At 40.8% G+C, this 22,199-nt stretch overlaps 1 protein-coding gene across 1 annotated transcript; it reads left to right on the top strand.

Annotated features, from left to right (window-relative positions):
• The first annotated feature begins 2,368 nt into the window (after positions 1 to 2,368).
• Positions 2,369 to 15,385, top strand: nop16 (NOP16 nucleolar protein homolog (yeast)). Its single transcript, XM_078266132.1, has 5 exons — positions 2,369 to 2,547; positions 4,174 to 4,282; positions 9,211 to 9,277; positions 9,915 to 10,021; positions 14,510 to 15,385. The coding sequence occupies exons 1-5, from the start codon at positions 2,441 to 2,443 to the stop codon at positions 14,651 to 14,653; spliced, it is 534 nt and encodes a 177-aa protein (XP_078122258.1). The 5' UTR covers positions 2,369 to 2,440; the 3' UTR covers positions 14,654 to 15,385.
• The last annotated feature ends 6,814 nt before the right edge of the window (positions 15,386 to 22,199 follow it).

The following is a 22,199-nucleotide window of genomic DNA, read 5'->3' as shown; positions in this document are numbered from 1 at the left end:
AAAATCACAAGTAGGCCTACAAAAAGTAAATAAGAATCTAAGACATAAAATAGTGATAACATATAACATAATACATGTGAAATAAGTCATATAACGTTGTGAAAGACAGTTATTGCTAATTAATAAGCCAATTTTTAGCTGCTAGTTTGGCTAAAAATGGGCTACCATTGCTATATACAGCTTTGTAATTGCCCAAAACCTGCTTTTGAATGTACTTGCCATTTTTGTTGTGGTATTTTTTTATTCATTTTTTTACATTTTAAAGACAAAAATGATAAATCAGTTATTCCTTCAAAACTGGAATAAAATCCTAGTAGCATCCACTTGATTTTTAGATATATTTCAGAAATGACCACAGCATTGTGCCTATGATTCCTGTCGTGGATGTGATTAATATGTCCAGGAAACAAATGTTACATTTTTATTTATCACTTATAATGTAAGAATATTTCTGAGATTTTCTGATCATGTTTGAAGAATTCCCACGAGGTTCCAGGATGAGGTTGGCAGTAAATATCATGCACAGTTGAATCCATGTGACTTCCATGTTTGATTTACTATTTCTGCATATGCTGGAATGAAGTGCTAATTATCTAAAAAAAACAATATCCCCAACCACTTCATTTGTATGTCACAATGGCATACGTCACAATATTTAAATCAATATTTGATTAAAATCCAATTCCTCAGAAAAGGCTTTGGTGTCCCAGGAACCCTGAACGTAGCCTATCAAACAAAATTGAAAATTCAGAAATCAATACTGACTCCAGAGCTGCTGCTCTTTGTGGCTCATCTCACAGGAAGTGGATTTCCCTGCACAGATCAATGAAAGCAAAATTAATAACAATCTGATATATTACTATATATAGGTACACAAAGGATGAAATAATAGGAAATTGGCTGAAATGGAAACTTAAATGCTGAAATGCTGAAATGGACAACAACAACAAAAGGACCAAAACAGGCTTCGGAGGCCTAAATTAACAGCATTTTCAGTCAAAATACATATACATAGATGTTGTTATTTAAGTTGTGAGCAGAAGTAAGTGGATGATTTATATTTTTATCTTTCACTTAAGTGCACCTTTAGCAGTTTGAGAGAGTCGGTCCCTGGTGTTCATTTGACCCTGCTGCTGTTTTAATAAATAATAATAATAAAAACTGAGGTGACCAACGTGAGTCTGCAGTTCATTTTCTGACCCAGACTGACATCTAGAGGATACAAGCAGCAGCTGCAGGTGTTTCCAACCCTCCTCAGGTGTCATCTGAAGGGAGAGTCACACCAATCATAAAGGAACTCTTAGGATTTCTTGTGCCTCTTTAAAGTTTTGTGTATTTTGGCATGTAGTTTGTTTGTGTTGTTGTTTTTCATTCCTTCAGCTTTAGCGTTCTGCGTCTAAATCTATGGTTGGTGCAAAACAAATGTCGCCATACTAATGTCATAATTTGTCACAAGTCATACGGACATAGTCGATGAACTGTTTATAAAAATGAGCTTGAACAATGACAATGTTTGAGTCGAACCCATCGCACTCTTTATTTTATTTTGTCAATGTTAATATTACATATTTGATTTATAGCCTACATTTTCTAAACAGTGTCTAAACTATGCTCCATGTGTTTTCTTTTTTCTATTTCCATATTGATTATGTGTATATTTGTATTAATTTGGGTATTGTGTCACGTATACACAGTGACTTCTTACGAGTTGCAATTTAAAAAACTTAATTAAATTTCTGACTTACAATTGAGTGAATAGTATATTCATTAAATATAGTTCTATTTTTTTAATGTCCATATTGACTTTTTATACAGTATATTTGTAATTATTTGTGTATTGTGTCCATAGACTGTTAATATGAATTTTAACATAATTATAATTATAAATATTTTTGACAGTCTATGATTGTGTCACGTATAATGACAAAAGCTTGATTAACCCTCATGTTGTCCTGGGGTCAAATTTGACCCATTACATATATATATATATATATATATATACATATATCAGAAATATGGGAGGTGGAAATATAAGCGTCGAAAATGTCGAACAAGGCGACAAAGCGTTGGGGGAAAAAGCGTAAAAAATATTGGAAAAAGTGACAAAAACTACAAAAAACACCAGAAGTAAGCGTCAAAAATGTGGAAAAATGTCGAAAAAGTGACAAAACGTCAACAAAAGGGACAAAGACATTTTTAATAAAATAAAATGTTGAAAAAAAAACGTAATAAAAATTCATTGAGATGACAACAAAAGTGTTTTTTTCATGGTCGAGGGAAAGATTAAAAGATTTCTTTTTTTCTAAAGAAGAGGTCAAAGGTGAAAACGAGGCGTGGTTTGTCGTCACATGAGCGGAACAAAACAAACGTACTTCCTGTTTCTTCCTGCAGCACGTTGCCTGTTTTTCTTCAGCACCGCCACACCAGACAAATCCCCAACATGCCGAAAGCCAAACAGTCAGCGAGGAGAAAGAAGTTCAATTACACTACAGACCGGAAGAAATTGAAGAAACAGTACCTCAAGAAATGTAACCCGAGGATAGAAAAGTAAGCGTGGAACGGAACGGAACGGAACAGAACTTTAGCTTGTTAGCTCCTGTTAGCTAACGTTAGCTAACAGTGGGAATGTTGGCACCATGTGAGAAAGGTTTCGCTGGTATTTGTTAGTATTGTATGTTTTGATGCGGTGTTGGAAGAACTACTCAGTGCCTTAACTAAAAGTGAGACAATACATGCAAAAACATATTTGGAAGATTTAGAAAGTTTGGGCCATTTTCTTCTTTCAGGCTAGTGGCAAGCAAACATTTATTTTACTACACTTTGGCTATTTGTTATGGCTGGGCAATATATCGATATTATATTGATATCGTGATATGAGACTAGATATCGTCTTAGATTTTGGATATCGTAAATTGCTCAAGTGTTGTCTTTTCCTGGTTTTAAAGTCTGCATTATAGTGAAGTGATGTCATTTTCAGTGTCACCAGACTGTTCTAGCTCTTCTATTATTTTGACCTTTACCCACTTATTCATTAAATCTACAATGAAGATTATTCATCTCAAATCTCATTGTGAAGATATTTTGTGAAAGCACCAATTGTCAATGCTATATCGCCGCAATATCAACATCGAAGTTTTAGGACAAGAATATCACGATATCTGATTTTCTCCATATCGCCCAGCCCTTAAAGGGGTTGAAATTAATCAAATAATCGAAAGCTTAGCTTTTTCGAAAAGCTATGAATTAAATATCCTACGTGGCTTTAATAGAAAAATGTATTTGACGCATCGAGATATCGAATCGCTGACATGATAATCGTAATCGAATCGGGAGATCAGTGAAGATTCACACCTCTACCAGCCCTACTAATTGTTCCTGTAGATTTCTCCTAAATTCACCAACAGTTAGAATTAGGTAATACCTCATTTGCATATTTAATCATTACATTTCAGAAAACTTGTAATAAATAAAACAATTGTCTTAATGTAAAATATCAACTGGGGAGGTTTCATAGTGTTCTCTATAAGCCTAGTTAATATATATATATATATATATATATATATATATATATATATATATATATTATATTTGCTGAGAATATGTTGGATTCAAATTAAGACATTGAAAAAAACTTTCAAATATTAACAATAATTAGGAGGCCCCCCTGCATTGACTCTGAGGATCCCCTAAGGGTCCCGGCGCCCCTGTTGAGGATCCCTGCACTAAACTATTCTGTATCATTCCTATCTATATTCTGAAGGTTTTTGACAGAGGGGTTTGTTCAGATTTCATTCATTGCTTGATTTATATATATTTTAATGGCTGTAAACAGTATTTTCAGATTTATGGAGTGATGCTCTCTCTCTCTGTATTGAACTATAATTGGCCAAAGTCTCCTGTTATGTTTAGATTTACTACAGCCTGAAAACGAAGGAGAAGTCTAGTTTTCTCTCTGACCACTTGAATTACAGTATACTGAAAGGTCGTCATGAATTTTATTTACAATAACGCCAAAAACAAAGTGCCTACAGCAGCGTTCAGTCAAGTCAGTTTTATTTATACAGCCCATTATCACAAATCACACATTTGCCTCAAGGCCGATGCGATCTGTACAGCATTTCTTTCCCCCCTCATGCTTGACATACATTTTAACCAACTGGTCCTCTCGCTCAGTTCACAGATTCGAAATGCGTGGGACGACAAGAAGTCCATGGCCAGAAACCTGCAGGAGATGGGTCTGGCTTTTGATCCCAACCGCACGCTGCCAATAAAGAAAAAGAGCGTAAGTAACCGCTTCACCCAGGGTCTTCTTCAGAGCACGCACGATTCTTCTAAACGCCTCTACACAGTCAGACAAAACAAACTGCCTTGTATCCAGTTCCTGTGTGTTCAGAACAGGGCCGTGCAGCACTGCCTGAAATCAGCATCACTTTTGATTGCAGGGCTGCAACTAACGGATCATTGTTGATTAATCTGTCGATTATTTTCTTTTTTTCTTCTTAGTTGTTAAAAAATTTCAGAAAATGTCGATCAGTCTTTCCCAAAGTCCACGATGACGTCCCCGACTGTCTTGTTTTGTCCACAACTCAAAGATATTCAGTTTACTCTCACAGAGGAGCGTAGAAACTAGAAAATCTTCACATTTAACTAGCTGGAAACCGAGAACTTTGGCTTTTTTTTTTCTTAAAAGATTACTCAAACGACTAATCGATTATCGAAATAGTTGGCGATTAATTTAATAGTTGATAACTAAAGGCTGATATATCCTCCTGCGTCGAATCGACGGCGTACCCCCCAGACCCCTCTGCGTTGCCGCGAATCCTCCGCCGTATCTCGCCGTGCACCTCCAAAATTTGTAACTTTGCGTCGAGGCGACGCAGACCGCAAGGGCTGTGATTGGTCAACTCGTCCTGTGTGTTGGTAGCCGGTGTTTCAAGCAGCCTGGTGTGGGAAGTAGCAACATGCTAGTTCACTGACATAAGCTTTGCAAATAAACTCAGACAGATTTGGTTACATTGACGGGGTTATCTGTTTGTAAAGTGTCTATATGTCAGTAAAGTTTTGAAATTAGCACTTCGCCAGCGAGCAGTACTTTGTGGGCAGCTGTGCTAAAGTTTGCTTGCTAACATAACATAAACTGGCTGGCAGACACCTCGCAAATAACCTCAGACTTATCACGCCCTAGAGTTCTGGCGGCGAAATGCACCGCGATGCAAAGCAACCCTGACGCAGAACTCCGAAAGGGTCACGACGCCGTAGCAGCGACGCCGTAGCAGCGACGCCGTAGCTACGGCGTGGAGTTGACGCAGAAGCATAAAACGGCCTTAATCGATTTTAATCATTGCAGCTCTAACTGATTATATTTACTTCGGTAATGATTAGTGAAATGATCACCTATGCACAAAATTCTCCGTGCTCCCAGTAAACCACTTAATAATTTCTTCATTGTACTGGACAATAAAAAGTAGAAGAAAAAAACAGATTATAGCTTTAGTCCTGCTTTAGTCATATTATAATCCGATATGAACAACACTGTTATTTCCATTTGCTGGATGTTTTCAGGTCTGGGGTGACAGCCATTTCACACATTATTTTAACAAATGCTGCGTCTGAAACAGCCTGCTGCAGCCTCTAGAATCCATTACTGCGCTACTCGGCTATTGCTAACAATTGCAGTCGCGCCTTTTTTCCCAGTGTTGATCCTTTTCTCTGTCATGGTGCAATCTCTGAAATCTGACACTCAAGCAACACTCATTTCAGCAACAACTCTTGAACCGGTGTATCCACGTACAGTCATATTTAAAAAAAAAATGACTTTGAAAGGGTTTAATTTGTGAATGCAGCAGAGGACCTGTCGATCACTTCGATCTGCATCTGCAACAGATAAATGGATTTTTTATCACGTCACGGTAAACTTCATTACCCCAAACAGGGAAGTTCGGGTGGTCGAGGTGCAAATACACAAAACGTATATATATTGCACCATACAAATATTGCTTACAGATAACCATTAGCACTGATGGAGCTGGACAATATGGAGGAAATCAGATATCAGGATATTCGTGAAATACCAAATACATTGGTATCAATATTATGACGATATTGATAGGGTTGATAATTTTACAATGAGATTTTACACAAATAATCATCAATGGAGTGGTAAACAGTTTGAGGGAAAATTATAATTTTTGTCCCAGCTATATACTGACTATGTTTACATGCATGCGCAAATGTAGTGTGATGTTAAAACAAATCTGCAATTCTTCAAATGTTCCCTCAAAATGTTTGACAACAGATGTTCTGAGAGAATTGAGTTAGTATGTGCTTGTTATTATCAAGTTAGACAACGTAATTGTACATCGCGATATCTCGATACAGGATTCCATCACGATATGATTCCATTGACAGACGATGAATTACTGGCCCGCTCTAAGCCCTGACCGAAGTACCATCAGGTCCTGTGTCTTTGTACCGTCCCTCTCTTTTTAACAGTTTAATTGCTGAAGGAGCTCGAGACTTGCTATTGGCTGTTATTTTGCTCTACAGCCTCCTTCCTCCGCCCCGACAGCTTTAGTTGGAAGCTGTTGTGCAGAGGGATGAGCGGGGTCATTGAGGATGCGCTCAGCCTCACTCTGGGTGGGGCTTTTTACACAACTTTGCAGCTGACATCAGGTCACACCCAATGACCCTACTCGCCACACTGATCATGTGCTGCAACTTATTCTGGTCTGGGCTGCACGTGATTCCAAACATGCAAATCACGCCAAAGGAAAGGATGCTCTGTGGGAGGGAAAAAAAAAAGAAGTTGCAAAACACATTGTACTGTTTTGCAACTTTCGGGCCGGATGTCCGTCCCCTTCCTCTTTCTTTGTGTTGGCATTCTAACCTCCGGTGGATTTCTGAGGACTATGGTTAACTGCTCCTCAGATCTCTGCAGGGTAAATCCAGACAGCTAGCTAGACTATCTGTCCAATCGGAGTTTTCTGTTGCACGACTAAAACAACTTTTGATCGTACACATGTTCCACCAAAACTAGTTCCTTCCCGAGGCTATTTTGCAGCGACGCCGGGGCTCCGTGCGGCGCTTGCCGCCGCCCAAGACGATTGTGATTGGTTTAAAGAAATGCCAATAAACCAGAGCGCGTTTCTCTCCCATCCCGGAGTGCTGTGTGGACTAGCCAGACCCTCCTCCGCAGCGCTGTGGAGGAAGGTCTGGCAATGCGAGACTATGTTAAATCTAACCTGCTGGGTACAATTTTAAGGAGAAAATCATTGACCCATAGAAGAAACCGCGAGATCCATAGGGGTTAATTTAAGGCTCATTCTATGGATCAATGACAGTTCAGCTGCCAAATGAATTATATATACGCAGTATATCAGCCAACGTCAACTGGCGGCCCGCGGGCCAGATCCGGCCTGCCAAAGCTTTTAGTCTGGCCCGCAGAATAATCACGAATTCAGAAAATGTAAAGAGGAAAAAATGCGTTCTGTTATTTAGCATTTCAAGCATTTACAGCAGGTAACGTTACACAGGTAGAGCACAAACCCAGCCCCTGTATTTGCATCTCTATTCACATGCCGGGATTCTGTACAGCGATGCCTGCGCTCCACACACACAGCTGAGCCGAGATGTGTGTGCGTTAAAACACGCGGTACCTGACTGGGAACGGTACAAAGAGGATTACCAATGGCCGCTGGGGCAGATCAACTCACGCTAGTCTCGTTACTGTAAGTAGGCTACAATAAAACCTTTGTGAGTAAAAAGTCAATACTCATCAATGCACTCACCTGTATAGACAGGCATAAACATGTAGAAAGAGATATTTCAGTCTGCTCTGTCTGCTCAGTCCACTCTTGTCCACCGCGCTGTTTTACGCAAACACAGCTCTACTCTGCAAATAGAGAATTTTTACAAACAAGCTAAAACAAAAGCTGTCTGTTTGTAGTCTGTTTATCTTAGTTTGCCGGAAATCTCGAAATTTGGACAAATTCTTATGAACTTGACTATGAACTGCTGGCTGAGCGAACCATCTCTATGGATGTATTAAGACCAAAACAGATTTTGCAAATGAGGCATACATGACGAATGCATAGCCTGCTATTCTGTCCATTCATCATTCACCATTACCTGACAACAGCCATTTCTTTCTGCAAGCATTTTCCACCAATCAGGACGCTGCATACTACAACCATGTTCCCTAATCACAGACCATTTAACCATCACTCCTCAGTGAACTGCCTCCCAGTCTGAGATCTTTTTCTAGTTAAAGAGCCAGTTATCATTATGGAGTTTGCTCACACTAATACATGTAAAAAAAAAAAAAATTTTAAATATAGCATTAATTCAGTAAGAAAGTGGAAATTACAAACAAGAATAGGCGTATTAGGTCTAAATTCATTTTATTTTCTTTATTTGTAAGTCCGGCCCCCAGAGTGTCTGCTTAGAACCGTTCTGGCCCTTGGAAAAATGTAGTTGATGACCCCTGCTGTATATAATGAGAAACACTGGGTGTCCAATTCTTAACTGGATCATCCAAGATGTGTATGTGTGCAGAATGTGCGACATCCAACAGGTCGGGATTTTCAAACCTCTCTGTTCATGTTCTGTAGTTTTCATTTGTGCCAGAAGGGAGCAACAGAGTGTTGGTTATGATGATCAAACCCATTAAACCAGAAGAACTCACCCTCAAACAAACACCCATGTCAGCTACAGAGTCATAAAATGTATTATGTGAAACAAACATGGATAAAATGTATTCCTGACTCTCTGAACATAAGCATCTTCCAGATTTTTTGGTGTTGATTGATTCCCCCCCCACCCCCTCCTGTCTTCACTGGTGCTCTCTGCTGCTGCTGCTGTGATAGCTTCACCCTGCGTTGAATTAAAGTAAATGGTGTCCTCTGGGCTGCAGCCTCCCACCAGCCTGAGGCAGAGCTTCGTTTAGTTAACCCATGACAGCGAGAGACCCACATATGAATAATTGTTTTTGTCTCCCCTGGGCGCGGGAGCAAGCACCGTAATTGTATTGTTAGATGAAATGGCATTGATGAAAAACAAAACTCTCATTTCTTATCTGCCGTGCCACATTATAGAAGTAGATGGATGGTCTATGGGAAAAGGAACCGTGTTCATCATCCTCAGTTAATCCAAACCCGTTGGCTGATGACGTCCGTTGTTTCCTTCATCATGTGCTTTTGTTCCCACGTGTAGCTCCTCGGTGAAGACAAGGCGACGAGAGCTCCCGCCGGCGTCGTGACCAAGCCCTACGTTATCAGCCGTAAGTCACTCCTCCCTCCTCATGTAAAGTAATGTGCACTTTCTTTCTTTTATGTCTCGGGGGTTTTGCTTCTAGGCATTTTGTAATTTGCATTAGAGTAATTTTAACGACTTGGGCGAACAATTTTCATAAGCCAAAAGGTTTATGTTCTCTGTGGGATTTCAATACATTCCTGTGAGATTTCATTTCCGTTTAGTCTTTTCTTTTGTCTTTATAGTCGTATAACAATGTATACATTTATATGACATCCCTGCTGCATACATATTCTGATAGCCCAGGTTCCCCTGAAAAAAATATACATTACTTGTATTGTGCATCACAGTGTTAAGGTAATACAAGCATTATTACACAAGGAGACCAGGCGAAACCAAATATTGGAGAGAAAAAAAATGGCTTAGACTTGAGAGGGTTAAATATTGTTTTTATTTTATAAAAGACTGGCTGAGATGGTTTGCTTATTTGGTTTCGTCTTCTGCCCTTGTCTTCTCACCAAAATTAAACCGAAAAACGTCAAATAAAAAAGGAATCAGTTGCATCATTAGAAGCTAACAAGATGAGGAAAAACACGATGGATTATTTGTGCCTCGTGGGAGCCTCTGAGCCTGATCTGTCTTTGGTTTGGGTTGGTTTTGAGCAGAGCTGGAGGAGGAGGCCGGCCGCCCAGAGAAAGACACCAAGACTTTGTCCTCCGACCTGATGGAGTACGCTCAGTACATGATCCGAGAACACAAGGGCGACTTCAAGGTAAGAGCAGCAGAGCCGGGAGGTTAAGTGACCACGCTGGTGGGGCGGCCTCTAGCTCACCCAGTAAGAGCGTTCGCCCCATGTTGGCCGACCTGCTGCCCTTTGCTGCGTGTCGTCCCCCATCTCTCTCCCCCTTTCCTGTCTATCCACTGTCACTGTACAATAAAGGGAAAAGCCCCCAAAAAAATAATCTTAAAATAAATAAAAATGACCACACTGGTGTTTGTTTTGCATAATTTAGCCTGGCATTTGTGCGTGGGATTTCCCCCTTTCTGGTCTACATATCTCTGAATCTGCTGAATTATTCCCCCCCCCCCTCCCTCAAAGGGATCAATGCTACTCACCAATAGACCATAGATTATATACCTAAAATAGAAGTAAAGCACTGTAACGTGAACAGTCTATTAGTGCGATAGATTCAGATTTTCCATTGATTATTGTAGTTCATAAAGAAGTGTTTTAGCATTCCTCGCCGAGTGGCACTATCTATCCATGGCTGGAAGGGGGATGTTTTTCTTCTCAAATTGGACTAAACTGTCAACCATTTTCCAAAGCTGAAGTTTTAAATGGATTCTCTACCTTTTTGTTTACGCATCCATTAGTTTCAACTGATTTCAATATAGTGACTCAAAACCTGTTGGATATGAATGATTCATAGCGGCCAAGTGAATTAATGACCATCTCTACCAACATCAGACATCATCATTTTATAAATATAAACACTTTTATGGGAAGAAAAACCCCGAAGACAGAGCCGACTTTCACTCGGCAAAGGCCACGTATTTAATAGAGGCTGACTGGGTTTCTGAGGCCGCTATCAGTATTTGAGCGTTAAAAACAATCTTCCGCTTGCATTAACGTAAATGCAAAACGAGATTCAATAATGCCAGCAGCAGGTTAGCTTATCTTTGAACCAAGACTGGAAACAGTGCTAAGCTAACTGGCTGCTGGCTATAGCTTCATATTTATCCGACAGACAAGATTTCCCAAATAGTTGAATTATTCGTGTGAGATTGCTCAATAGCTGAGGGATTGATTCAGCCGAGGTCGGGTGTACAGGGAATAAACTCCACACGTGAAGGAGAGCATCTTTAACCAAGATGAAGTTAGTTTGAAGCACATGGTTGGATTTTAACTGGCTGGACTCCGCCTGTATGTCTGGCAACTGATGGTGCTGTAACGATCACAAATCTACTACTGCTGCTGCCGATTCAAGGGAAACTTCAGTTCTTTTCAACCTGGAGCCTATGTTCCTATGTTTTTGTGTCTAAGTGTCTGATGGGAACAACAATCTTTGACATTGGTCCAGTGTTAAGCGAGATCGCTGCAGTCGGCAGCCACAGACCCGTTGCAATGTAACCCTATGGGGAAAATGTGCATTGACAATTTGGTCCACTGCTTTTCTTGCCACTGACAGGCTCAGATTATTATTCTAAGTGTCTGACAACATTATGGAAAGGATCCCTTCAGAGATAGACCTTTAAAACCTCTTTGAGACCTTTTTGTTCAACCAGAAACAGCTCTGGAGTCACTAGCGCTAAACCCACCAGACTCGACAGCGTGTATAGAGCCAACATATATTCACATGTAAATCAGTAAACTATGTGTTTATTTCAACCACAACTTGATGGCTGGAAAAGTGGAAAGACGACCCAAAACAGCTTTTCACAGTTTTCATTTGTTTCTGTCGACTTTGAATGTGAAGTGTATTTTACGATGCTGAAATTAATTTTTATTTTAGGGCTGTCAGTGTTAACGCGTTAATCGCAATGCGATTAAGGGCCGACGCGATAAATGTTTTTTTAATTGCATGCCAGCATTTATTAATTTATTTTACACCTCACTCGGCTTTGTGTCGTTCCTAACAGGCTACTATTTTGACCCTTTGCAGCACCGTTACTTATCATCAAGCTGCCACTTCCTCGTAACACATCCTGCTGCTGCAGGCTGCAGGCATGATGGAGAAAGACAGCAGCAATAACTCTGAATGGAGCTTTTTATTTTCCAAAACTCCCGGACGGCTCGTAGACAAGTCGAAAGCCATATGCACGAATTAAAATATCACCGAAGCACGTCAAGCTTGAGCTACCACCTACGAGCTAAGCATAGTAGTACAGTTAACGTGATGCTACCCGCTAGCATGCTATCCACTCAGGCAAAGCAGTATTTTGGAGAGTGCTACTTGCCGACCTGTGGATGAAACCAAATCCCAAAAAATTACTACAGCTCTTGCGAAACGGGTGGCAACTAACTGCAGACCTGTCAGCATCGTAGAGGACTCGGGTCTTAAAGACGTACTACGGTTGGCGTGTTCTGACCCGTCTCTTCCCTACTGCGGAGGGAAGTTACTTTGTCTGTTTTCTCTCGACAACAGCAGCGGCCTCGGTTTGCTTTCCATGAAATGTTTTGAATGAAGCCTCACACCTGAAGGACAAATAAGGTTTCAGCTGCGTGCTATTCTTGCCACAGCTGCTTTGTATTTTTTTTCTCTCCTAACTTTAGATTGAAGGGACACGCTGGTGCACATTACGATCGGTGCTGAGAAGAGCAGTGTTTGTTTTTCATTGCTCAGAATGGCGAGTGGCAGAAGTTTAAATTACTTTTGCGTTTATCACAAAGTGCCTCATTCAAATGGATTTTCAACAGTTGCTTTAAATAGGACTGAGTCATCACTGAGAGCTCTGCCAAGGCACAATCACTCAATAACTGTGTGTGTGTGTGTGTGTGTTGAAATATTCTTCAATAGAACCTATTCAATCCATGACTTTTAAGTTCTGAAAAGCAGAGTGAATGGTTTCAAGTCGAAGAAGTCAGATTCTAAACCTGGGCAGATTTAAGCTTTTTTTTTCTGTAGTTCAGACCTGAAAGTGACATTTTCTCCCAGTAGAATGACTTCAAATGTAAGCTGAGTCTTCTTAGCCACGGCTGCGCTAGCGGTGACAAAATCTTACACTCTAAAGAGGATGAAACTCAGGATACCTCCAGCTGTACTTTGAGCTTGATGACAGTGTAAGATGCTTTTTATTATTTTGCACATTGCATCTTGCAGGTAAACAAGTCAACTCTTATTTAGTCCTGTGTTCTGAAGAGGGAATTCATCAAGTTCAACAGGAAAAGTATGAAGGGGAATTCCACAGTTCGAGGCGTTTTCACTGTTGATTTGTTGAACTGCTTCAGTATTGTTGTTTTTTAAGTTCAATAAATGCAACATCTTTCCATAAGTCAATGAGTAATCACATGTTTGAAAGCTGATGTGGTGGAGCCTTTATTTACGCTTCAAGTCTATTCTTTTTGCGTAAACGTGAGGTAGATGCCCAATTAAACAATACTACTTCCCTACATATTGTTTTCATTATTGCTTTATCATTTGTATTTGTAAGCTTGCATCATTTTATCTTTATTTCCATATTATCTGACCTTGTTCTTTTGATTTAATATTTTCCAAGACATGTTTTCTCCTTTTTTTATTTCTTTTATTTTATTGATTCTGTATCTTAATGTGAAAATTGTGTTCCTAAGTAGTATACAATACAGTTTCCGACCATCTCTAGTATGTAATGAAAATTACAATCTCACTGGGGCGGTAGCTACCCTTTCTTTCAACCTGGATGTTCCTATGTGTTTGTGTCTAAGTGACTGATGGGAACAACAATCTTTGACATTGGTCCAGTATTAAGCGAGATCGCTGCAGTCGGCAGCAGAGAAACAAGCTCCAATGTAAGTTAACAGGACAATTGTCCAGCTTGTATTTACCTTCACAAAAGTACTCGTTTTGCCGCTGACAGGCTCAGATTAATATTCTAAGTGTCTGAAAACATTATGGAAAGGATTTCTAAGGAGGTCGACCTTTCTGTTAAAGACTAAGGTCTTTTTTTTTAAACCTAAAAACATCCGCAAAATTGCTTTCGCTAAACCCACCAGACTCCATGTAAATAAACATTAATTTTAGCATCGTAAAATACACTTCATTCAAAGTCGACAGAAACAAAATAAAACTATGAAAAGCTGTTTTGGGTCGTCTTTCCACTTTTCCAACCATAACAACTCTAGTTTTGGTTGAAATAAACACATAGTTTACCAATTCACGCGTAAATATGTTTGCGCTACACACACTAAAAGTATTGCTTTTTTAAATGGAGTCTGGTGGGTTTAGCGCTAACGACTTCCGAGCTTTTTCCGGTTAAACAGAAAGGTCTCAAATAGGTTTTAAAGGTCTATCTCTGAAGGGATCCTTTCCATAATGTTGTTCCCATCGGTCACTTAGACACAAAAACATAAGAAAATACGGTCCAGGTTTCCCTTTAACTTGCAGTTCATAAGTACCAAAAATATATTTGCCAACCCAATTCAACATTTTACCAGCCACATTTGAATTTTGCAACAAGAATGTAACTGAAAACTCAGTTTGCACTACCAATCCAACACACAGGAATATGGTTCTCTAGTTCTAACCAAAGCAACCGTCCTGTGTCTTTGTTCTCCCTGCAGGCGATGGCCAGGGATGAGAAGAACTACTACCAGGACACGCCCAAACAGATCAAGAGGAAAATAAATGAGTACAAGCGCTGCCACCCGGAGCACTACGACAACTTCATCAAATCGCTAGCTGCTCCGGAGCCGATGGCCCAGTAGAGGGGTTGTCAACTCCAGTTCAGGACTTGATATCATTCTCTGTATCCGGATCTCATTCTGGAGAGACTGTCGCAGTGCCAACAGGACAGAAGTCCAGTGTTAGGACAGCAGATGCACTCATCTCTAGGGCTGGCTTCCTAAACCATACTTTTTTTCGATACCAGTTTTTTTTTTAAACCAAAATAAATGACACCATTACACATTACGGCACAACTCTTTCATTTTTCAGCTCCTGCTACGTGAGCCCCGTCTCTGTGTAACGTAGTTTTTCCTTCGTGTCTCTACGACGTGTAACGTTAAACAGCCAATCACAAAAATGATTAGATATTGGTAGAAGCATGCTGCGTACTCATTGGCTCTCTGATGCTGACGAGATGTACTCCTCAGTTATTAAAATTGGGTATTGAATGACGAGGCGACTCGGTCTGTGCCTAAAAAGTATTGAAATAAGGTACCCAGCCCTTCTCATACCACCCATGATCCGAATAACCGACAGGGACGATTTCCAGGAGCATTGAGGGAGGAGCACTACTTCAGTGTCTTGTTACCTTTCAGGACCTTTCTGTTGCTCTCCTCCCTGTCAATATTTCATGTTCTTATATATTATATTCCCATTTTGATTTCAGGAATATTGTCCTGATCTCAACTCTTGTGTTCTGAATGTGAAAAGTGATTGACTGAGATGTATTTTTTAATGTATCATTTAAGTTCTTAAAAAAAAAAAAAAAAGAAGCTGATTTTGCAGATGTTTTTCTTTCTCCGTGATGAACAGTTTCCTTTGCATACACACCGGAGAGTTCTCTGACGTTTCCCCATCTTTTCCATGTCTTCCTGATCATCACACAGAATATTTTTAGATATTCAGTTGAAGCATCAAATGTTGATGTCTGAAGGGAATCTCTCTGCAGCTTCTTGTTTTGAACTGCAGCAGAGATGGGTGCAGTTTTATGCTGAAAACATGTTTCCGAAATTCCATTCATAACACGGTTAATTAATTGACTCAATTTGTGTCGGTGAAATCATAACTGCCGGGTTAGAATAACATGGTTTGAGTCATACTCTAACAGTATGAAAGATTGGTTTTCTTCCATGTCAACGAGTGATTATTTTTATTTTGTGTGTGTAATTAGTGTAGTTTTTAGAGACCTGAAGAGTTGAAATGGTTATGTAATTCACAAGAGGTAAAGCAAAAAATTAGAGAAAATATAAATATATACTTTATATATAAATAAGTTGTTTTTATGCTATTCTATCCAGTTGATTCTTTTGGTTACACATGACACGGTCATGAACACATGATGGTCACTCTTATGTAGACACCTTCAAGTAAAGTGTAACCATTCTTTCAACCCCTCAGATTTATTTTGCGACTCATTGATGTGTTTTTAATGGTTAATCACCAGACTTTCAAAATTGCGCAAATGTGTACCCTCCCAGAGCTCATGTTGCCCTTACCCGCAATTTCCACCAACTGCGGAACAGGCTGCAGATCCGCTCCGGAACGGCGTCGGAGTCAATAGGTTTCCATTAAAGTCAGTGTGTGTATTTCCACTGGCTGCGGAACGGCTGCGTTCCGACTCCGTCCCAGCTCCGGCGGTCCGCAGCCCTCCGGAGCAGATACGCAGAGCTTCTATTTTTGCCGGACGCCGGAGAGCTCCGCAGCAATTCCGCACCCTGCAGATAGTGCGGGACAGGAAGTCGAGCACAGAAACAAAATAAAATATCCCGTTTAATTTTCAAAATAAAATACACCGTGCTCACGGCGGATCATATTTCCCTGCACTACACCTTGAAAACATCATAATGGGCGGAGACGGCCCTGAAGTCAAGTTTTTGGTTCCGTTTATAGAAACTACGTCCTGTTATATTGCACAATCGTACGTGAATTCGTGAGATCGCGTGGGTCCTCGTGACTTCAGCTGTCAGTCATGGCCGCAGCCGTTCCGCAACAAATCCGCACCTGGTGGAAGGACGGTGGAGCACGGAGCCGACACGCAGCAGAGCTGATCCGCAGCCTTTCCGGAGTTGGTGGAAATTGCGGGTTACTCTACTTGAAAGACACCTGTGTGTACTAATACATGTTTTAAAATGTCTTATTTGCTGTTGCTGTACAAAATGTGCAGGGACTCATTTTAACTCCGTTCTCCATTCACAGCTTCTATCACTGCTGTGAGCATTTTGGGGGAAGCAAACAAGGAACTATTAATGTGGCGACATCTCCCTCGCACACTTGTGCAATAGCATTGTGGTGCACGCAAAGTATTTCACACATTTACTGCTTTTGTCAAGAAATATGTCCTTGAGATATACTTGTTCAAATAAAATAGTTGGAAGTTAAATGTCTATAACGGTTGAACGTATCAACCCTTTGTCAGTTTTAATCGACACCTTATCGTCTTTGTACGGTACACCAAAACTATACTGGAGAAAATGCAACAAGTCTTTTCGCCATTGAACAATCACAGATTTCATTGTGTCTCTTTGAAATCCTCATGCTTTGCAACATCTCCCATCATTCTCAGGCAATGACGCACTTTCGAACCTTTGTGTGGGCTGCAGTTGTTGAATACTATCTCAAAAAGGTTTGATCTTTTATTAAAAAATTTTTTTGTATGTTCCAGCCCCAGTTCAGGAATATAATATTCACAATTCTGCTTAATTTGGGTTCAACACATCTGTGGGTTTTCCCCCCTGATGTTGAAACTACTCTGGCATCTGAAAACCCGACTCAAATCCTCGAAATGAATTTGACATTTGTGGAAATCATCTGGAAAACTGTGGTTACATTGATGGCTCTGGGGGTGAAAACGGTGTGAGGTAAACAGAGGCTTGTTTGACAGGTAGATGCAAACATACGTCACTCCCAGGGGACCATCCAATGAAAATGGCAGCCATAAAGCTGGTGGAAGCAGCTTCAGTAATAGAAAAGCACTGCATGTAGTTGATACTCTGGGGGCCATGACTGGCTGTAGAGAAGTAAACCAGTGTTCTAGGTCTTAAATAATTAATGTAGTCTTAATGTTCTTTCTTTCCACGTCACGCTACCTCTAAGGCCTCCTGCACACTGGCTGCATGGCGTGTCCGTTATTTCGGCTCCCATGGTAACAGGTTAGAGCTTGCACACTGCCTGCGTGACACGCACGCCTCAGGCTGCGCCGAAAACGCCTGCATGCTAGAAATGGGACAGACGCCTATTTTTCACGCGACACGCAAGCATGTTGGAAGGGTTTCCAGGCAACATAGAATACGAAAAGATGTTTATATGTCATTTTGACACGAATACACAGAACGAAATATTATATAAAGTTGTATTTTATTTATATATATATAGAGAGAGAGAGAGAGAGAGAGAGAGTGTAAGTTGAAGAACACGCTATTTCATTTTATCAATGGGAAACAGAGTATCTCACAAGTGAGTACACCCCTCACATTTTAGTATATATTTCATTATATTTTTTAATGGGACAACACTGAAGAAATGCATGGTTTTATTTCACTTAGCCTATTAGCTGGTTTATTTGCATTGAGAGATGATTTTATGGAAAGTACCCCGTGCCAATCTCTAGGTATGGTGAAGGCTATGTGATGATGTGGGGGGGGCTATTTTAACTCCAAAGGCCAAGGGGTTTAGACATTAATGGCTGTGTGTTGAGTTATTTTGAGGGGACAGCACATTTACACTGTTATACAAGCTGTACACTTAATACTTATATTGTAGCAAAGTGTAATTTCTTCAGTGTTGTCCCATTAACAGATATAATGAAATATTTACTAAAATGTGAGGGGTGTACTCACTTTTTGTGAGATACTGTACATGTGTACAGACAAGGCTAGCAGCAGCAGCGCCACGTCAGACACGTTTCTGGTGTGCAAAGACATAGATAAGCTGACACGCAACAGACACACCACGCTCACGCCACGCAGGCAGTGTGTAGTGTAGTGTGTAGCCGGCCTAATGCTCAATAAAATGTTCCTTGCAGCACTTTTAGAATGTTTTTATTTTTTATTCTCTGCTGTTGCAGTTCTTTCCAAATATAATTCACTGTATTACGACTACTAATGAGACCAACATGCAACTTGTATTGCAACCAATCAATACAACAGTCCTATAATGCCAATGAGGAAATTGGGGAATTATTTCGGACAATGTTTCCGGACTCTGACATCAGACTTTTTTCATGATGTCGTGATATAGGTCTTAAATTTCCTTCATAATAGTCTTAAAAAAGACTAGGCGAAACCTGCAGCAACTCTGTAGGTCAGTCAGGTAGACAAACCAGTAGAAGTGGCATGCTATGCTAAAACCAAAGACAGCTACACCTCCGTGCTTGTGTCATGTGAACTTTGAGCTCATTATCTTTGTCTTCTGTTGTTTCAGATTATCTGCTGCACAAGGTAACAGAAAAGCAATAGTTTGAGCTACATCCGCTGCGTTGATCATTACTGCTCTCGTCAATCGTTTACAGCCTGGTTCCGCTGAACAACTCCCAACAACAAGTTCCCGCGTGAGTAACATGTTTTTGACCATCGAGAAATCTCCCTGGGCACATTCAGGAGGGAGGGAGGGAGGGGAGGGAAACTTGATCAGCACAAGTAGTGCTGGCTGGAGGTATGTGAGGTATGACTGCTCAGTGTTTCACAGCAGCTGCGCTTGTTTTCTTGAACGTGGTGCTTCAGACTCGTCCAATAAAAATAGATTTTTTTTTTTACTAAAACTCAACTCACTAGAATAGATGTTCCTCAGTATCTGACACGTGGAGGAAGAGGTTGTATTAGTGTTTGCTGGTAATTGTGAAATATCTTAACAAATCGGATGGATAGGCTAAAATTGAAATAACCGATGAGGTTGGCAAAGACTACAAAGTCATTTGTTGAAAGTCAACCCACGAAGAATAGTTATTACATTAACAACTCATGGGGATCCTAAATAAAAATTCAAATAAATGTCTGACAGTGTCTGAAATGTCCATGACAACAACCCTCAGGACAAATATTTGCAGTGGGCAGGACTTCTAACCCAGGAGGAATGTTGACGACAGGTTTTCCATCAGTGAAATGGTTCACCACATACAGTACATCAAAGCTGCAGGCACCCTTGTTTCAGTTATAACCAAGCGGAACGTCTGTGCCTGAAATGTGAAGCCAATGTGGAAGTGCCTTAAACCCGCATTCTATCTAATTTCCAGCAGGGGGCAGCTCCACTAGCTCAAAAAAAGTCTGTTTCTATAGACGTGTATGAGAAAATGAGCCAACTTAGCATGATGTTCATTCTGTGAGTTTTGGTCCCATTTATTTTAAAACGGACGATAAAGCAGGGGACGATTTAGGGGGCGTGCGGCTACACTCCGACCTGTCAATCAGGACAGACGCTAAGCAATGCTAACCATGGCACTGTGTTGTAGTGGTGTGCGATACTGAAATATTTGGTATCGATCCGATACCAGGTAAATACAGGGCCAGTATCGCCGATACCCATACGATACTGATACTTTTTAATAATCAAGGTGGATTCATCATCAAATTGCTAAATCTGAATGAATTTTCATGACGGCGTTCGGCTGGTCGTGACTGCTTTCCCAAGATGGCGCCCGCCTGTATACGCGAACGGTACTGTCTTTCTAAATGATCTTTTTAATAAACTGTCTGTACACTTACAAAGTTCTCAATGCTTCGGTTTACATGTAGGGCCCCTCGTTATGCTACCGTGGAAGTGTGGCGATATTTTGAGCCTTGTTAGTGGTATAGAAATAGCGATTTCATTTTACTTCACCCTCTGCCCCGACGACTAGCGTTATAAGCTAGTTAGCGGTTTGCTATGAAACTGGTCACATTCGATTAGCATGAAAACAGATCCCAGAGAACGGTCGACTCGGTACACATATGTAATTAACCCCTAGGTTCATTTTGAGCCGGATTTGTCCTTCAAGTGTTTTTGTGATTTTTTTCCTTTGGATTATTAATAAGTTAAAACCCAGGACAGAATTTTCATATGCTTGTATAAATTAGTTGTGTCAACACTGTATCTGACAGCCATTTTACAAATTATACAGCTTGCCGTTGTTTCATTTTTGGTCTGAAAATCTAGCCACACAGCGCTCCTCTTCCTCTCTGCCGTTCTTCTGCTCCGTCTCTGTCCTGCTTGTGTGTGTGTGTGTGTGTGTGTGTGTGTGTGTGCGCTGCTGGCCGCCGCCGGGCCTGGCTGCTTGCTTGCTTGCTTGTTTGCCTAGCGCCGCTGAGTCACAACGTCAAATCACAAGAGGGGGGGGGGAGGAGGAGCAAAGTGTGACTGCTCCGTGCTGTGACAGGAGCGGCACTTACACCAAAACTAGTCGTCGTTGCAAAGTATCGATCTCATTACCCTGGTATTGATCAATATCAATACCAACGTTAGTATCGATTTTTGGATCGCTCCACCCACCACTACTGTGTACATTAAAATAGACCTGAACTTGTTTTTCGGCATACGGCCCGCTAGCTAGCGCTTGCGTTAGCTGGTAACGTTAGCTGGAAAGTCTGCCGATATCCAACCAGCTACCTGCCGTACATGCTGATAAACGGCTCCAGTACCCGGCGGGGAAACGCCGCTGGATGACTCGCGTCAGCCGTTTGAAAATTGGCGACTTTCACTTTTTCTGCGTTTAGCTTCTTGTATCCCCAAATTAAGAGAGATATTGACCTTTTTCACGTCAGACATGTTGACATGTCATAGTAGGAAAAGCACAGGTGTATTCAAAACCATCAATGATGGCTGCATTCCACTTAGGAGAGGCCCTGGTATTGTTCATGCTGACTCACTGAACTAGCTCACTGGGACACTTGATGGAATTGAGCCATTGTTAAGGTTATCAGTTTCAGCTGTGCTTTTCCAGCTATGACAAGTCAAAATGTCTGCTGTGAAAAAGGTCCATTAGGCCTAATTTCTCCACTCGCAGAGGAGCAGGCAAAACCCTTTACGTGTCAACTGCTGAGACAAGCAATAAAACAAAACTCAACTTGAATAGGTTTCACTTAACATCACGACATTATGTTTTTATTTTTTATTTTATTCTGATTGGATGTCCCACAGGTTTACAAGATGATGAGCTTTCATCTACAAGCTGCGAGTTTCCATGCTGGCTGAGTCATGCTGCCTCACGGACAGTCCCAGTGACCTGCAGAGCTGACAGCAGGTATGCTGTAACCAGAGACGGTTTGGCTCAGAGGATCTGTGCTGTAACTGTGCCAGAGTGACGTCTCAGAGAAAACAGCTTGCTGTTAGTCTGCTTGTGGAACTTTGCCCAACACAAACAGGTCAGAAAGCCTATAGATTTTTGTCTGTTTGCATTGACATGCCCAGTCACCAGAGGGAAAAGACACGACTTGTTTTCCAATTCCGGGCTTGTTATCAGGTTGTTTGTTCGGGGACATTTTATAGATCCATCTATGTTTTTAAGTTTGGTGAAACAATCATACTTGTTTGTACATTCTGTGTAGGTTGAGTACATATCTATTTATTACTTTATTGGCATGTCTTTCTCTGTACATGTTACCAGTTGTACATAGTCTG

The sequence above is a fragment of the Sander vitreus genome, chromosome 13, assembly GCF_031162955.1.
Source record: "Sander vitreus isolate 19-12246 chromosome 13, sanVit1, whole genome shotgun sequence".
Taxonomy (NCBI): Eukaryota; Metazoa; Chordata; class Actinopteri; order Perciformes; family Percidae; genus Sander; species Sander vitreus.
The sequence above is the reverse complement of the archived record's forward strand: the minus strand, read 5'-3'. Positions and strand labels throughout refer to the sequence as shown.